This window comes from Lutjanus erythropterus, chromosome 4, assembly GCF_056507025.1.
Source record: "Lutjanus erythropterus isolate fLutEry1 chromosome 4, fLutEry1.hap2, whole genome shotgun sequence".
Classification (NCBI taxonomy): Eukaryota; Metazoa; Chordata; class Actinopteri; order Lutjaniformes; family Lutjanidae; genus Lutjanus; species Lutjanus erythropterus.
The window spans coordinates 14,891,557-14,906,879 of NC_139320.1; the positions used below are offsets into that span (position 1 = coordinate 14,891,557).

The 15,323-nt window shown below is 38.4% G+C and overlaps 2 protein-coding genes across 2 annotated transcripts; both read right to left on the reverse strand.

Moving 5' to 3' along the window:
• Window positions 1-766: 766 nt before the first annotated feature.
• Window positions 767-9,469, reverse strand: sirt2 (sirtuin 2 (silent mating type information regulation 2, homolog) 2 (S. cerevisiae)). The gene is made up of 16 exons (XM_084717056.1): window positions 9,253-9,469; window positions 9,049-9,095; window positions 7,803-7,851; window positions 7,437-7,547; window positions 6,977-7,018; window positions 6,770-6,876; window positions 5,402-5,458; window positions 5,208-5,276; window positions 5,003-5,132; window positions 4,866-4,925; window positions 4,585-4,640; window positions 4,407-4,483; window positions 4,060-4,111; window positions 3,866-3,933; window positions 3,109-3,175; window positions 767-1,342 (listed from the first exon to the last, which is right to left on the reverse strand). The coding sequence occupies exons 1-16, from the start codon at window positions 9,266-9,268 to the stop codon at window positions 1,211-1,213; spliced, it is 1,140 nt and encodes a 379-aa protein (XP_084573182.1). The 5' UTR covers window positions 9,269-9,469; the 3' UTR covers window positions 767-1,210.
• Window positions 9,470-10,769: 1,300 nt separating this feature from the next.
• Window positions 10,770-15,045, reverse strand: dmac2 (distal membrane arm assembly component 2). Its single transcript, XM_084717058.1, has 6 exons — window positions 14,978-15,045; window positions 13,486-13,676; window positions 12,943-13,023; window positions 11,667-11,806; window positions 11,359-11,521; window positions 10,770-11,270 (listed from the first exon to the last, which is right to left on the reverse strand). Exons 1-6 carry the CDS (start codon window positions 14,993-14,995, stop codon window positions 11,096-11,098), a joined length of 768 nt encoding a protein of 255 aa, XP_084573184.1. The 5' UTR covers window positions 14,996-15,045; the 3' UTR covers window positions 10,770-11,095.
• Window positions 15,046-15,323: the final 278 nt, after the last annotated feature.

A 15,323-nucleotide genomic window follows, 5' to 3' on the forward strand; every position in this document is an offset into this window, starting at 1 on the left:
TTGTTGGTTTGAGGCAAAACTGTAGCATGTCCTTTAATGCAGCAGAGCCACGATCACGCTGTCAGGGTTTCAGAGATATTGACCACCTTCCAGGCTCTGGATATATTTGAACAATGCCACTATCTATTGCAATTAAACCTGCCTCAGACGGAACAATACAGCTGAGATAAGTGTGAGCTAATGTGAAAAATAATAAAAAATAAAGTAGATTAAAGGGGTAGTTTGGATTATTTGATGTGGGGTTGTTATGAGGAATTCATTGATGCCAGTTGGCAAGCCTCCCCAGTTTGGAGAAGCAGAGAATAGTACCAGCACGGAAGCTAAGCTGCTTGTTGTTGCAGTGGACAAGGTCAGCAACAAAAGGTATTTTAGCAACTTAAAAAATGTCTACCTACAAAATTCAGTATCAGTTTAAGAGTACACTATATTTTGAATATTTCCACTGCTGTCCTTTGCGGTCAGACAGCCTTCGAAACGGTCAGAAAAGAAATGTGAAAGATGAATATCGCTCTCTCCAAACCAACCAAACTCTATAGTTGCTGTCCACCGCTGCCTCGATCTGCTAGTTTGTTTGTGTTATTGTGCAACTTTGTTGAACCTGAACTATCATAAAACACTGAAGTCACACAATAATACAAACTCACACACTGAGGCAGCGGTGGACCAGCATCTCCTGTCTTCTACTTTTTAAAATGACTGATTTTGCCTATGGAGTCTGGTTGGTTTGAAGAGAGTGATGTCAGAAAAGGCTGTCTAATGGTAAAAATATAGTGTACACCTTTACTAATACTGATTTCTTTTAGATGGACCTTTTTTTAAATGGCTAAACTACATTTAGCTGCTGATGCAATTCATTTCTTAGCTTTCACGCTGATACTCCTCTCTGCTTCTCCAAACTAGAGGCATGCCAACCAGCAGCTACTGTAGGTAATACACTGACTACGGATGAGTACCTCACACAACCCCACATAAAATAGTCTGAAATTTCCCTTTAATGACAATAAAGTGCAAATTACTGATATAAAGAGGACAGGAGCATAAAACACAGGGATGTCCTGTGAGGATGTCCAGAGGAATTAAATGTCCACAGATGGAAAATGAGTTTAAATTCCAAATAAAAACCCTGGTATCATAATCTCGCCTTCAGGGCCAACTCCAAACCATGACATCACTACAGTGTTTTTTCTGCAAAAGGGAGCTTTTTAATGAGTTACTCTTCCTTTTTGGGCTCTGGTGCCACTGATGCAGAACTCGCCTTGGCTGCAGCTCCTTTGGTCTCGCCGCTCTTGCCTTGACTGTCAATCCTGGCGTGCTCCCGCTTCACCATTTCTTCCAGCTCCGCCTGCAGAGAAGTGAAGACGAAACAAGGAGGGATTTAACATGAGTAATGCTCAGAGACACGGAGGACACGGAGTGGTGAACAAAACGGTGACTGCAAGACAGCGATTAAAAGAAACAGCTCATGCTTCTGTGTTTATCAAAAAGGCCCTCTACAGCGGTGACTTTGGACCACAACATCACACAGGAAAATCATAAATAGGTTAGTCTGACGTTTCAAAAGCTCTCACCTCACCTTTTTTTTTTAAACTTCTGCTGCAGTTCTACAGTATCAACACTTCATGACAACCACAGGGGCACTGTGTACTAAATTGTTTACTGTATCTTGGGACATATCAGTGTTGCTGAAGACACGTATTTCTAAATCAGTTCTACTGATGTGACCAACAATATTCATTATCTTGAAACTAGAGTGTTTACATGCCAAATATCATTAACAAACACCAGGCTCATGTTTGTGGGCTAAATATGAAACTACAGCTGACAGGTGTTTATCTTAGCATAACATGAAGACTGGAAACAGAAAGGAACAGCAAGACTGGCTCTCTCCAGAGTAAAAAAAAAAGCTGAAGCTCACCGTTTAAAACTCTGTATCCTGTTTGATTAATCTGTACACAGACAGTTACATAAAAATAATACTTCATGGTTACGCAGTGCAGTATCTCCAGTGGTTGGCTTGCAACCTCATGATGAGAACAAGACTCAAGGAAGTCACTGCACCCGGCTGCTGGTCAAAAAGAAAAAGTTCCAGAATGCAACTATAAATAAAACCATAAATTATGTTTTTAATGTTTCCGTTTTTCTGCAGATTAAAAAAAGCCTAGCAATGTGTTAATTTGTCAACTTTACGAGTGATGATATGTGAATCTTTTATTTCTTAAAATGCTGAACTATTCCTTTAGGACATCTTGTAACTGGCTGCCGTTCCAAGCATGAAGGAGAGCCTACAAAGGCCACTAACACTAAAGGCCATATCCAGAGCCAGTGTTTAGTTTGTCTGTTCTGGGCTACTGTAGAAGCATGGCAGTGCAACACAGCAGACTCCATGGAGGAGGACACGCCGCCTGTAGATATAAACATTTATTCCTAATGTGAAAAAACACAACAGTTCTTATTTTCAGGTGACTGTATACTAATGAAATCATAATCCCCATAAATAGCACACACTGTAACATTAATCTTAATTGGAGATAACAACACTGAGTGATTGAAATATGAGCAAGCCATTTGTTTTTATTACAGCACAACACATGCAGTGTGGTATGGTATGAAAATGGTGTCCCTCTGGAAAGAGAATAAATTGTTAAAATGATTTGTCAGTATGTTCATTTAAAGTACCAGGGTAGAGTATCTTACTGCAATGAGAGACTTATGACAAAATATTAAATAAAACTTTAATGATACAGTATCTGTAAGGATATCAGTCTGTGTTGCAGGGTGTTGTGAGAGCTTTAAGTAACAAGAATGACAGAATTAAATGAGCGAGGAAATGATGGGTCTTACACCTAACATAACAGTAGCACACAATCAAAAATGAAACTGTTTAACTTTAGTAACCCTTTGAGGGGAACAGTGATCATACATTGTGTTTGGATTACAACAGTGGGTACATTGACTTAATTACCTCCTGACAGAGGTGATTCCAGTATTACGCTAGTTTAACCTCAGAATCATGTGTGATTGTTCCGAGGTAAGTGGACAGTGTTCAAACAAGAAGTACGACCTGAAATGAGCACAGAAGGATCTGTGAGAGATGACTGTGTAACTTACCTTCCATCCCAACAGATCAGCTAGAGCCAAACAGCCGTCATCACATGTACTGATGTGAGCTACATCTCTGGAGAAAAGAAAAAAGGTCACTGTGCTAAAATATGAATGCGGCTCCATGCCACTTCTGCATTTCATACAAATATTACAACACTGACTGTCCTCCAATATAATTTCCTCTTCTTTAACATCTCTTAAGCTGTTAATATGCTTGTCTGTCCCAACAGTTTGTTATTGGCGCCATGAATGGTAACAATGTCTGAATAACATCAGAAGTTAAATGGTAAGTATATCAGGTGTGGAAGATGAACAATTTTTATGAATATTCAATGTATTGATTATGGGATTCTTTGTCTCTAAGTTGTGAGGAAGGAAGATAACTAAGTTTGAATGTAAAATCAATGGGACATTGTACTCAGAAAGGTTGCTGTGTTTACACATTTTTAACATCTGAAGAAGAAATTATTGATTCAACATTATCATGTAATCAGCAACTGTTGTTTTTGTATATAAGGCAAGACACTGTGAAAGACCTTCAGAGAACTGTGCTTGAGTCTTCTCTCCATGTTGCATGAAGTAAAGAGATCTAATTCATCACACCGTCTTGGTAATTCGTCAGAGAACTAGCAAATCTCACTATTTAGGCAAAGAATTTTTACATAGCTACAATCATCATAAATAATGCTCTGGCACCCTCTGGCAGTCCAGAGATACAAAAGAAAACAGTTGAAGAGAAGAAGTTGGGCCATCTCTGTATCACCTGTAAGCCTTGTCGGAGTCAAAGTCCATCCCTCCTCCAAAACCCAACAACCCCAGCAGAGGGTCAGCCTGCACAGAGAAACATACAAACAATGCTGCACAGAGATTCCAACAAGTACATGTATGACAGAAGAAACTGGAAGGATAAAGGCAAAAAAGAGGTTGACAGGGGGTGATGGAGGGGGGAAATCTCACCTGGCCTGCCTTCTCCATGTTTATGAGCAGTCTGGGGCAACTTTTTGAAACTCTAAAGAAAGAAAGGGGCAAGAAAACAATTATTTAAACAACATTTCAGTAATTCACCTGAAGCTTTTAACCAGAGCAATTTAAACTAAGTTCCCAAGTATGTTTAAGCGGGCCCTCAGCGTCGTCCTCAGTGACACTCTAACAAGACGAGGTCACTGTTGGAATCAAGCCTGAATCTTTCATAGTGCAGGTCAGATTCACTGGCTGCTGGACTGCAGTGCACTGCCAGATTGTTTCCGCAGTATTGTTTGTGTTCAGCAGTAGCTTTCGGGAATATGAAACTTGATCTGCAGTACCTGCCAACTAGACCAGCAAATGGCTGGACCTGCAGAGACGTCCCCATGATGATGAGAAGATCACAGCGAGGAAAGTCCTGACAGGGAGACAAAGATGGTAAAAAGTTTATTTCTGCAGAGGTGTTGCATCACATTCTCTTCACACATGCATGCATGAAAACTCCCACCACATGCTCACCATCTTCATTGAGGTGAAGAACCGGACAGGTAGGTTCTCTCCAAAGAAGACGATATCTGGATGAATAAAAAGCAGGGAATGATGAGATATATAGCGACACAATTGTCTCACAGTTATGTTTGTTCAGTAAGAAATAGATAAAATAGTGTGCAGAAAGGTAGGCAGGTCTTTTAAGAAGGAGAATGAATAAGAAAATTACATAAGACAAGTAAGGAAATGCTTACAGAACTAAAACAATAACTAGAAAACTAAAAGTGAGACGGAAACAAAGATCCACTGACCTGGCTTGACCAAACTGCTGCACTTGTCACATCGAGGAATGTCATCAGAAAAGATTTTTTCTGCAAAGTACAGGGAGGTTATAAAGCTCAGTAATACCAGGCTCACACTTGTAAAGGCTAACAAAAGCAAAAGACACCTTTCATCCAGTCCAGGTTGTACTCTTTGCGGCAACAGAAGCTGACACAGTGGGACGTGTAGAAAGTTCCATGAGCTTCGATTAGATCGTCTCCCTCAAGGCCGGCTACGCGCTCCAGAGTGTCAATATTCTAAATAAACACACACATGTTAATATAAATACAAGAATAACAAGAGTCAATGTACAGTATGTGTTTTCTTCCTACCTGTGAGTAACAGCGTCTGAGCAGCCCTTTGTCCTTCAGCAGCTTCATGAAGTAGTGACAGACTGTTGGCTAAACCCCAATAAAAGTTGAGAGAACAAAAACCTGTGAGGCCTTCGATTGTTTTCTGAGGTTAGATTTTAGTTTTATTTTAACAGTTATTTAAAGACCACACGGCAACAAGAAGTGTTCTGTACCTTAAACTGTCCAGGGTAAAGCTCCTTGGCCAAGGCAAAGAAAGGCTCTGGATGTTTCTGAGAACAAAGATAGAGAAAAGTGTTGCATTTTATTCAAGGAACAGTGAAGACTGGATTAAGTACTGTCTCAAAACACAAGGGAGTATGATTTAGTATGCAGTGTTTTTGTACAAGAGCTTAGATCATGATCTAAGCTGATCACTGACACTCTAACTTGACTTTTCAATGATTTTCAGAGCCTTTTCTTAAATGTGAAACTGAAATTGACATATTCAGAGCATCTGGCATTGCACTAGAGCAAAACAGAAATCCAAGAGGTTTGGCATCTTAGTTAATGGGATAGGTTGGATTATTTGCAGTGGGTTTTTATGCTGTGCTTATCCATAGTCAGTCTATTACCTGCAGTGGATGGAGGCTGGCATGTGCCCTGTTTGGAGAAGCAGAAGGGTGTACCAGCATGGAAGCTAAGCAATGAACTGCTGTGGATAGGGTCAGTAACAAGAGGTATTTTAAAAAGGTCCATCACAAAAAATCCATTTATGTGTATGCTATATTTATTTATATTTTTACTGCTTTACCTTGCTGTCAGACAGCCTTTTCTGAGAGGAAACTGCTGTTATATAATCCAAACATCGCACTCTCCAAACCAACCAGACTCCATAGTCAAAAGCAGTAGTTTTACCCTGCAAAACACAAGAGTTGCTGGTCTACCACTAACTCTATCTGTTGGTTTGTTTGTGTTATTGTGTGCCTTCTGTGTTTTAAAAGGATAGTTAAGACTCAACAAGTCACATTTCACACAGTAATACAAACAAACAAAGAGGCGGTGGTGGACCATCAACTTCTGTGTCCTGTGAGGTAAAAATACTGATTTTGCAAAGGGAGTTTGGTTAGTTTGGAGAGAGCAATATTTGACTCCCTCTTCATGCAAGGTAAAGCTATGAAAATATTCTAAATATAGAGTACACTTAAACTGACATAGATTTTCTTAGGTGGACCTTTTTTTAAAAAAACAGAAATATGTTTTGTTGCTGACCCTGTCCTCAGCAGTTCATTGCTTAGCTTCCATGCTGGTCAAAATGTCTGCTTTTCCAAATTGGAAGCATGCTGGCTGTCATCTACTGTGGGTAACACACTGACTATCGTTAAATACCTCATAAACCCCACATCAAATAATTTGAACTATCCCTTTAAACTGTTGACTAATCAGGCTGCAGTTATGGTTCAAATATCCACAACTTAATTTGGATTTTAACAATTCAGGACTGTCAAGGCATTTTGCCCATGAGTCCATGCCCTATGAGAAAGTTGTTATATACTGTACTGTGTATTTCTTCAAACTTTCAAATAATGCAATCTTTCCCACACCTTAAAGTAATCTATCTGGAAGATGGCCTCTGGATAAGGCAGGTTGTATTTCTGTAGGTTTGCATACAGGCCAGTTCCTGGCGAGCGGAAATCAGGGATCCCAGCCGCTGTGGGTGGAGACACACATAATTAAACACACAATGATTAACTAAAGTAGTCGAACACTTTTAAAAACTTTTTCTGTTGAATTCAAACTGAGATACTCACATGTGGATATTCCTGCTCCAACCATGCAGAGGATGTTTTTGCCTGTGTGGATGCAGAGAAACTGCTGACTTAAATCAGTAACAACTACATTATTGTAACTAGGGATGTCCCGATCACATTTTTTTGCCCCCGAGTCCGAGTCATTTGATTTTGAGTATCTGCCAATACCGAGTCCTGATCCGATACTTCAGCAATGCATTAATAAGAAGAAGAAAAAAAGAGAACACATCCACATTTCCACCACGTGAAATGCCCAATTTGCACACATTACAAGTGGCTGTTGCACTGCCTTCGCTGTCCAGTTTAAAATACCTCCAAACTGCAGACATTAGGAAATCGAGGCCGATCACGTGATCGGATCGGGACATCCCTAATTGTAACAAGCTCATAGATTGATGTTAATCAATCTACCGTGGTCAGAAGTAATGGATGAGCTGAATGTAAGCAGGCAAAGACTCACATTTTCCACTTTTTATGTATTGCGCCACTCCTTCCAGAGTCAGCTCATCCAGAACTTTCTCTGCAGAGCCGAGGCCCAGGGCACTGGAGAAGAGGTTACGCAGGAAGTCCACTGGTAGGAATACAGAGGAGGACCAGGCGATACATTAAAACACAATACTATGCAGGCTGATAACAGCAATAATAGAAGAATCAACTTAAAATGAATTAAATAATGAAGTAACAAATTATGTATGATGGCACGTGTATGAGACACATAACAGTATAATAATAATAATAACGATGTACCAGGTGTGGTTTTAACAAGACAAAAGTTGTAAAACATATTTTGTGCACCACTTTAAGGTATGGCATTATTTTCACATACTCTCTGTGTCTCCTGCAGCCTCTTCCTCACTGCTGTCGTCGGACTGCTCCTAGAAAGGACATAATATCAACATTAAAACAATTGACTCTACGAGCAGTAAACCTGTTGTGAATGGCTGCTTTCTGAGATCTGTGTTATCAATACGTGTGTTATAACAAGCCATTATAACAAGCAGGGTCCCACAGGGATCATTATCTTCCTTGTTACCAGTGCCTTTTGCAAATGATACCAATTTATTTTTCTCACAATTTCTTTGTACTTATGGTTAAAGCTAACCCCAACTATTTTTGATATTTCTCAGTATTTTTTTAAAATTGTATTTAAAAATAAATAAATAAATAAAATGTTGGCAATAAAATGTTCAAATCCATTGGCATCATCACCAAAGTCTGTTTCATCAGAAGTGTTTATTAACTCTTTATTAGAATTTATCCTTGCCTCATATATTGTAATATCATTTGGGGAGCTACTCATTGCCCCCACCTTCATAAATTTTATATTTTGCAAATAAAGTTTTGCCACATTTAGCAGAGAGGCTGACCACTCAGTCCCTCTCTTTTATCAGTTCAGGTTTCTATACATTTTTAACATAAATAAACACCAAACTTGTATCTTTATTTACAAAATTTTGTATCAATCTGAATTGCCTCAGATGTCTTATAAAGTATTTTCTGGCCTAGCTGTGATGTACATACTAAAATAATAATTAGATATAAAGGGGCTCAGCCATTAAACAGTTATATTCAAACTGCATTTGATTACAGTCTCACTCACTCAAGAAAGGACCTGTCTGATGAACTATCCAAACTGTTTTGTTCACTTTGCTCTTTGATTCTATGGTTTGCTTACTTTTGTGGATCACATGACTATTTCCTCCCCTTTAATACGACTCTTTCTTATATATCTCACCTGCACAGTTTGCTTCTATTATTTTGATGCTGTGGTTCTGTTGTTTTGTTTTATTTTGTGCAAATAAAAACCAAACAATAGAGCAACAGAGCAAAAGAAAGGAGAAGGGTTGCAGTGGTACGTTAATTTTTACATTAGAGAAAAACATGCGAGCACACGATCGATAAACACATACTTTGTTGCAACTCATAAATGTACTTTAAGTAACTGACGACCACTGCTTTGATTTCATGTTACAGAGCTAAAAGCAGCTGAGTGACAATAACTCAACCTTGCTAACTCTCACGAGCTAAATTACAGTCATCACCTGCAGATACACTAACGTTAGTTTTCTTACCTCTGGTTCAGGCGTAACCTCCTCCTCTTCTTCTTTTTTAGTAGGTTCTGTAAATGCAAAATTAAATACCACATCAAACTCAACAAATATTTCCTCATTTAAATGGCCATGTTAGCTGCAGTGCTAGCTAGACTGGCTAGCGCGGCAGGGAGCCATCGGCAAAAGTCAAAGTAATCACTCAGTTTTCTCATCAGACAGTCCTACCTGATGCATCAGACATTTATCCGTCTGCTGAGACCCTTTAACCACAAGGATCCGACTGACAATGAATTTAAATCCCAAATTTTACCAAGTTACGACAGCTATCCACCACAGTTAGCACTCAGCTTCGAGGTCTTGTTGTTGTCCGTCAGGAACACGATCCGTGTTTACTGTGACCTAGTTGTTCCCATGACATTGGTTCCTACGGCAGTTCAAAATCTTAAAATGTCACCTGAAACTCTAAATGTTCGACAAACTCAGTGATATCTGACGTGGGTTACATCAGAAATTGATTGTTTACTCAAGGTTTTTTTGAGTAAGACCTTAAAGCAGTCAATACTACCCAAAATGTGATATGAAGTAGCTGATACAACAAGTTGTGTTAATTTCAAATCTGGCTACCAAATCATTGTAGATTGTATCTTTACATACAACAGCAGCAGTTTCTTAATCCCCATTCACTCTTTTCTCCCAGTAGCAGAGGTGGAGTTTACTGGTGTCTTCATCTGTCCACTGTGGGGTCGGACCCTGCTGGAGTACAAGGCTCGTACTGGATTATGGGCTTTAGTTTCCTCACATAAGCTTCGACAGTGAAGATTAGAAATACATGCAGACACATTCTGATGTGTGGCCATCTGGTTTTTATTGTCTTTTTAAATAGCACTTGTGGATTCACAGGTAAAGGCGATAAATTTACAATAATCATGATATCAATAAATAAAATCTTTATTCAGTACATTTACAATCCTATTTACATTTCAGCAAATAAAAACATGTCATATGCTGACAAAGTATTATTTGCTTGAGACAGACATGACTGTGCAGAGATTTTTTTTTAAATACCATAAATGTGCACACTCTTGACAAATTAATTCTGGAGGAAAACAACACAAGCAGACTGTGATAATATCGTCACTGTCAGGCAGAAACCTCCTATCTTAATATTTTGTTTTTGTCAGTGCTCTTGGTCACCCGTTACATTTGTCTGTGGGTTTTTACAAATATTTAACCAATGAAAAGTATTGAAAAGAGCCACCAACTTTGACGACACAGTATTCAGTCATTTTAAAAACAGTTCCTGAAATGTAAATTTAGAAAAAGCTAAATTTCTGCCACACTTGCTGTATTTTTTGCTTTTTCACATGTAGTGCTACTGCAACAAGCAATTTTTCATCATTGTGTTAATTTGCACATTAATTTCACACTTAATCATGAAATTAGTTGATAAAATGAAAAAAAAAAAAAGTGAAATGTGCTCATCACAATTTCAGAGAGCTCAAAGTGACGTCCTCAAATAGCTTCTTTTGGCCAAACAAAAGTCCAAAACCATGAATGATGAGGAAAATCAGCAAATCCTCACATTTAAGAAACAAATTTTTGACATTGTTGCATGAAAAAAGAGTGAAATGATTAATTGATTATAAAAGTAGATGGCAACTAATTTTCTTTCAGTCAATTAAATGATTTATCAACTAATCATTTCAGCTTTATTCACATGCTTACATCCAGTTGATTTACGAGTTTGTAACAGTTCATCCTGGTGGAGTGTGTGAACACTTGATGTCAGTTGAAAAAAATCATTTGTTTCTAAGGTGGACTTTCTCTGTGACGAGCAAACTGTTTGGTCCTACACGAAAAAGAAGATGTGTTAGCTGTATAGCTGCAAAAATCAGACTTGTTGCCTCCTCTCTTCCTCTGTCAGATGTTTCCTCTGCAAGTCTGTCTGCTCCATCAGCGCCCTCTCTGTCAGACTACTGGTCACTGCATTGACAGCTGAGCTCTCTCAGAGGACTCTCTTTCTGAACTAAGTCTTTTGATTCCTCCGATTCCCATGCCTGCCCCTGCCCTACCTCTGGCCCTGCATTGGCTCCTCACTCCCCTCTCCTCTTTCCTGCTTCAGGCTAAGGTCATAACCAGTGGCGGTGATCTGACATTGGGGTAACATCTCCTCTAGCAGGATGATGACCAACCCAGGACTTGAAATCCCGGGGATGGATGACACGTCCAGACGCCGCAGTCCTCTGAAACACAGAAAAAGAAGGGAATTTACTACAATAGTGGTGTTTCGGCAATACTATGTGGCTGTGTTTTGAGTGTCAGGATAATTACTTGAGATTCCTGAGTGCTGCCAGGCCGCCTGTAGTGATGCGTGGACAGTGAGAGATATCCAGTTCCTCCAGAGAGTCCTGCAACATATGGAGCCTGGCCAGGAACCAGTCATCCACCTCAGGACATCCTCGTAATGACAGAGTTCGCACAGATCGCTGCCCCTCTGAGGGAGGACAAACAGAAACACTGAATTTTGATGCTAAATATAATTTAAATGAAGTAGAATAGTACATTTGTCAGAGAGAAAGAAAATGAGGTTACAGCAGAAGTTAAAAAAACAAAAACAAGGCTGAGTTGCAGCTCATTACCCAGGTTCTCCAGTCCTCTGTAGTTGATGAGTGTGTAGCTCATGTTTATTTCCTCTAGGGGTGAGTCTTTGTGATCCAAGAAGTCCCAATTAAACTTGCCCCTCTGGTCTGCATGGAACCACTGAGACTGGCTGACATACCTGAGGACACAACACAGACAATCACATGAAAACTGGATCACAGCAGCACATGTGAAACATAACTAATATATTTTCATCTCTGCTACCTTTTTACTGATATTATGCAAATATATAATGAGATACAACACTGTATACAAAATGTTAACTGTGTTAAAAATGTGCCAGACTGCCAAAGCATTTTTTTTATGTGTTCAGTGCATTTTGAACTCATTTGAAGATATCAAATGCAAACACGCAGTCAGTCCCGTCAATCTAATTTATTACTCATCATTTTCAAGAAAAACCTCTAAAACGTTCACTTTTTCAGTGTGAAAATTTGCTCCTCTTCTATGTTTCATGTCATTGTAATTCAAAATCTTTGAGCTTTGGAGGGTTGCCATTCTGGGAACTTCTGATGGTTATTTTTCACAATTTTCAGACATGTTGTAAACCAAACACTTAACCGATTATTTGACAAAATAATCAGCAAATCGGTCATTAGTTAAAATAGTCATTACTTGCAGCCTTACATGAAATAAATACTTGATTGCAGTCAACTTCCATGAACTTATTTTGTACAGAAAAACATATAAACAATTAAGAAAACAGTCACTGCCTCCTCTCATGCCATTTTTTAAGAGTTGTAACTAAATAAGTTGTGTGATCAGCCTGAAGATTGAGATCAACAGCCATTTTTTTAAAAAAAAGAAGGCAAATTCTCTTTAATCTCAAACACAAAATACGTAAATTCTGCCACTAGAGGTTTCTCTCACACTATAACAATGATAAAAGCTGTGGTGTGATGACAGCGTGAAGTAGCGCGGGATCATGGGAGGTTTTGTCTTTATTTTGAAACAACCAGGAAAATCTACCTGCCATGACTCAGGTAGACATCATATTCATGGATGAAGTAACAAAGTTTTATTCATGTTACGTGTTTTCCCACAAGTTACAAGGACTACTATGAATAAATCACATATTTTGAACATTGCTGGAAACATTTGGGATAATATAAATACACAGCTCAACAAAATATAGAACACAGGTCATGCATTTTTAGACATTTTAATGTGGAGATATTACATATTATAACTTTAAATCTATAGTGCATACATCTGGCAGACAACAGTGCAGTGGCAGGGGAACATGGCACTTACCTAAATCCTCCCTTCATACTCAGGATATAATAGGCTGCTGCTATGTTTGGCCCATAAAACCTCTGCGTGTAGCCATAGTAACTGTGAAAGACAGTAGGGAAAAGTCAGTGATGGACAATTTTCTGCAGAAACTTGACAAACTCCATCAGAAATGGCCTTCTTGTCAGAGTCATTATTTCAGAGCCTAAAGGTATGCATGCTTATGACCATAAAACGTGACATAATTGTACTTACTACAGGCACAGTCAGCTCTTAATGTGGAAAACTAAGTGTATATTTTGGGGATGTGCTCAGTGGTAACTGTGTTGACCTTTTATTTTAGTGCTATAATATTTAACTGTGTTATAATGCCAAAAAGGGTGCATTTATTATATACTTAACAATTATTTAAACCTGATTAAGTCTATCACACCTGAGAACTGCTGGTTTATATTTCATTCATCCTGTTTCAACTGGACTTCACCCAGCAGTACAGGCAGTATACCAGCAGCAGCACTGGTGTGGGAGCACCTCCATGCTCAAGACAGCCAAAATGTTTCTTACGCATTCTTCTTCTGAATTCCCTTTGTCCTCCACTGAGACCTCCACCTCAGGAGCATCTCTATATCATAGAAACGCTGGGTGAGGAAGAGGAGGAGCCTCGTGTGCAGAGGAGGCGGAGACACTGAACTGGAGCTCCATGGTCGCCTAGCGATGAGGAGAAGAGCTGAGCGCTGGCAACATCTGTGTAGACACTGTACAGACTGGCAGAGGAGACAAACAGAAAGTTAGGACAGGGACAGGAAACAGTGACTACTGTCCTGCATTATACTTTGTTTCTAATAAACTATTTTCATACATGTAACATAGTTCAAAATGTACAGTTCACTACTGTCCTCCAGTTATTGTCAGTAAAAGTCTAAGTGAATCTTAGTCTGTTCATTACATACACTCAGAGGAAAACTACCCTCCTGAAGAACAAAACAAAAGAAACCTCCTGAACTAAACTCTTTTTATAGATAACTTGATATTTGAGACAAAGTCAATAAAATTAAATTAAATAACAAAACCCGCTCTACTAGGATAACTAATATAGCACTGTCAACTGTTTTTGTTTTATATCTACTTTTTTTATAAGTTATGGGGCTTGCTCGATCTTTCCAGGTGTGGTTTAAGTTTTTATTTTATTTAAATGAAAAACTTTATTAATTTTATTTATTCAGACATCCCCCAAATATTAACAAGAAAGTCAAATTAGTTTTAGTCAAATTAGTAGTTACAAAGTCCATTAATTATTTTTGAGTCTTGGGGGATACCCTATGTAAATGGTGGATCAAATTGTACTTATTATCTCGGTTTTTTTTGTTTTTGTTTTTTGTTTTTTTGTTTTTTTTGTCTGCTGCTTGTTGATGTATAGTGTCCATTTTTTTCAAATATTTTGTCGTCTCGCTTTACTCGATTTATTGTTGTTGTTTGCCTTAGTTTTTTCTTTATTTCTTTTTTCTGTTATCGTCTAAGATATTGTTATTATTAGGTGTTGAAAAAACATGTAAACATATCGTGTGGAAAAAAAATCAGAATGAAAATCTGTATACAGGGCATGGTCACAACAACAACAGACACCATTTAACATTCAAGGCACGTTAGATGAGAAGGATGACATTACAACATAACATTACTGATACAAATCATGATATTAACCCAAATAATAAATATTAGTAAATAAATAATAGTACAGAAAAAAGGGAGGAAACTATTTTTCATCGCCGCTCTACGTATCATAAAATATTTTCCATTTTTCAGTTTTAAGAGCCTGAGATGATTGAAGGCAGCGTTACAGACTTCAGATCTGTGCTAACATTAGCTACATTCAGCATGCTGTTATAGCAAGTTAGCAAGTTATAGCCCTCTTGCAAAATGCTAACAGTAGCAAACATTATCAGCTTTCATCTCACTGTAAACACGACCTTGTAACAGGTTATAACCTGCCGTTAAAAACTTTTTTAATGCAGTCGGATAGGCGTAGCACTTAGTCGAAATTTGAAGGGTAACTTACCTTAAAGGATGCCGACATGTTTACACGCCGTTCAACGGAAAGTCGTAAGTGACAAACGTTGCATCTCCGCGTTTGCACAAGTCTGTTGTTATTCATCCTGTCACCGCAGGGTGTCGCTGCAGGTACGTGTCTGATGCTGAAGATGAACCTGAAATGACCCGAGATACAAACCAAGCTGTGCAGCAGAGTTATTTAGAGTTAGTTTTGTATTTTTCAGCAGTTTTTTATTTTTTATTTTGTTTTCATCATGATGATGGTGATGCTGATTATTATTATTATTATTATTATTATTATTATTATTATTATTATTATTAACAACATCTTTTTAGTTTTTATTTCAGTAATT

Coding starts and splice junctions, on each gene's coding strand:
- sirt2 (XM_084717056.1), bottom strand. Junction 6,877..6,976: donor TGGAGCAGGAATATCCACAT/GTGAGTATCTCA, acceptor CTCCACCCACAG/CGGCTGGGATCCCTGATTTC. Junction 5,133..5,207: donor TCAGACGCTGTTACTCACAG/GTAGGAAGAAAA, acceptor GTGTTTATTTAG/AATATTGACACTCTGGAGCG.
- dmac2 (XM_084717058.1), bottom strand. Junction 13,024..13,485: donor GGAATTCAGAAGAAGAATGC/GTAAGAAACATT, acceptor TGTCTTTCACAG/TTACTATGGCTACACGCAGA. Junction 11,807..12,942: donor AGTATGAAGGGAGGATTTAG/GTAAGTGCCATG, acceptor TTGTGTCCTCAG/GTATGTCAGCCAGTCTCAGT.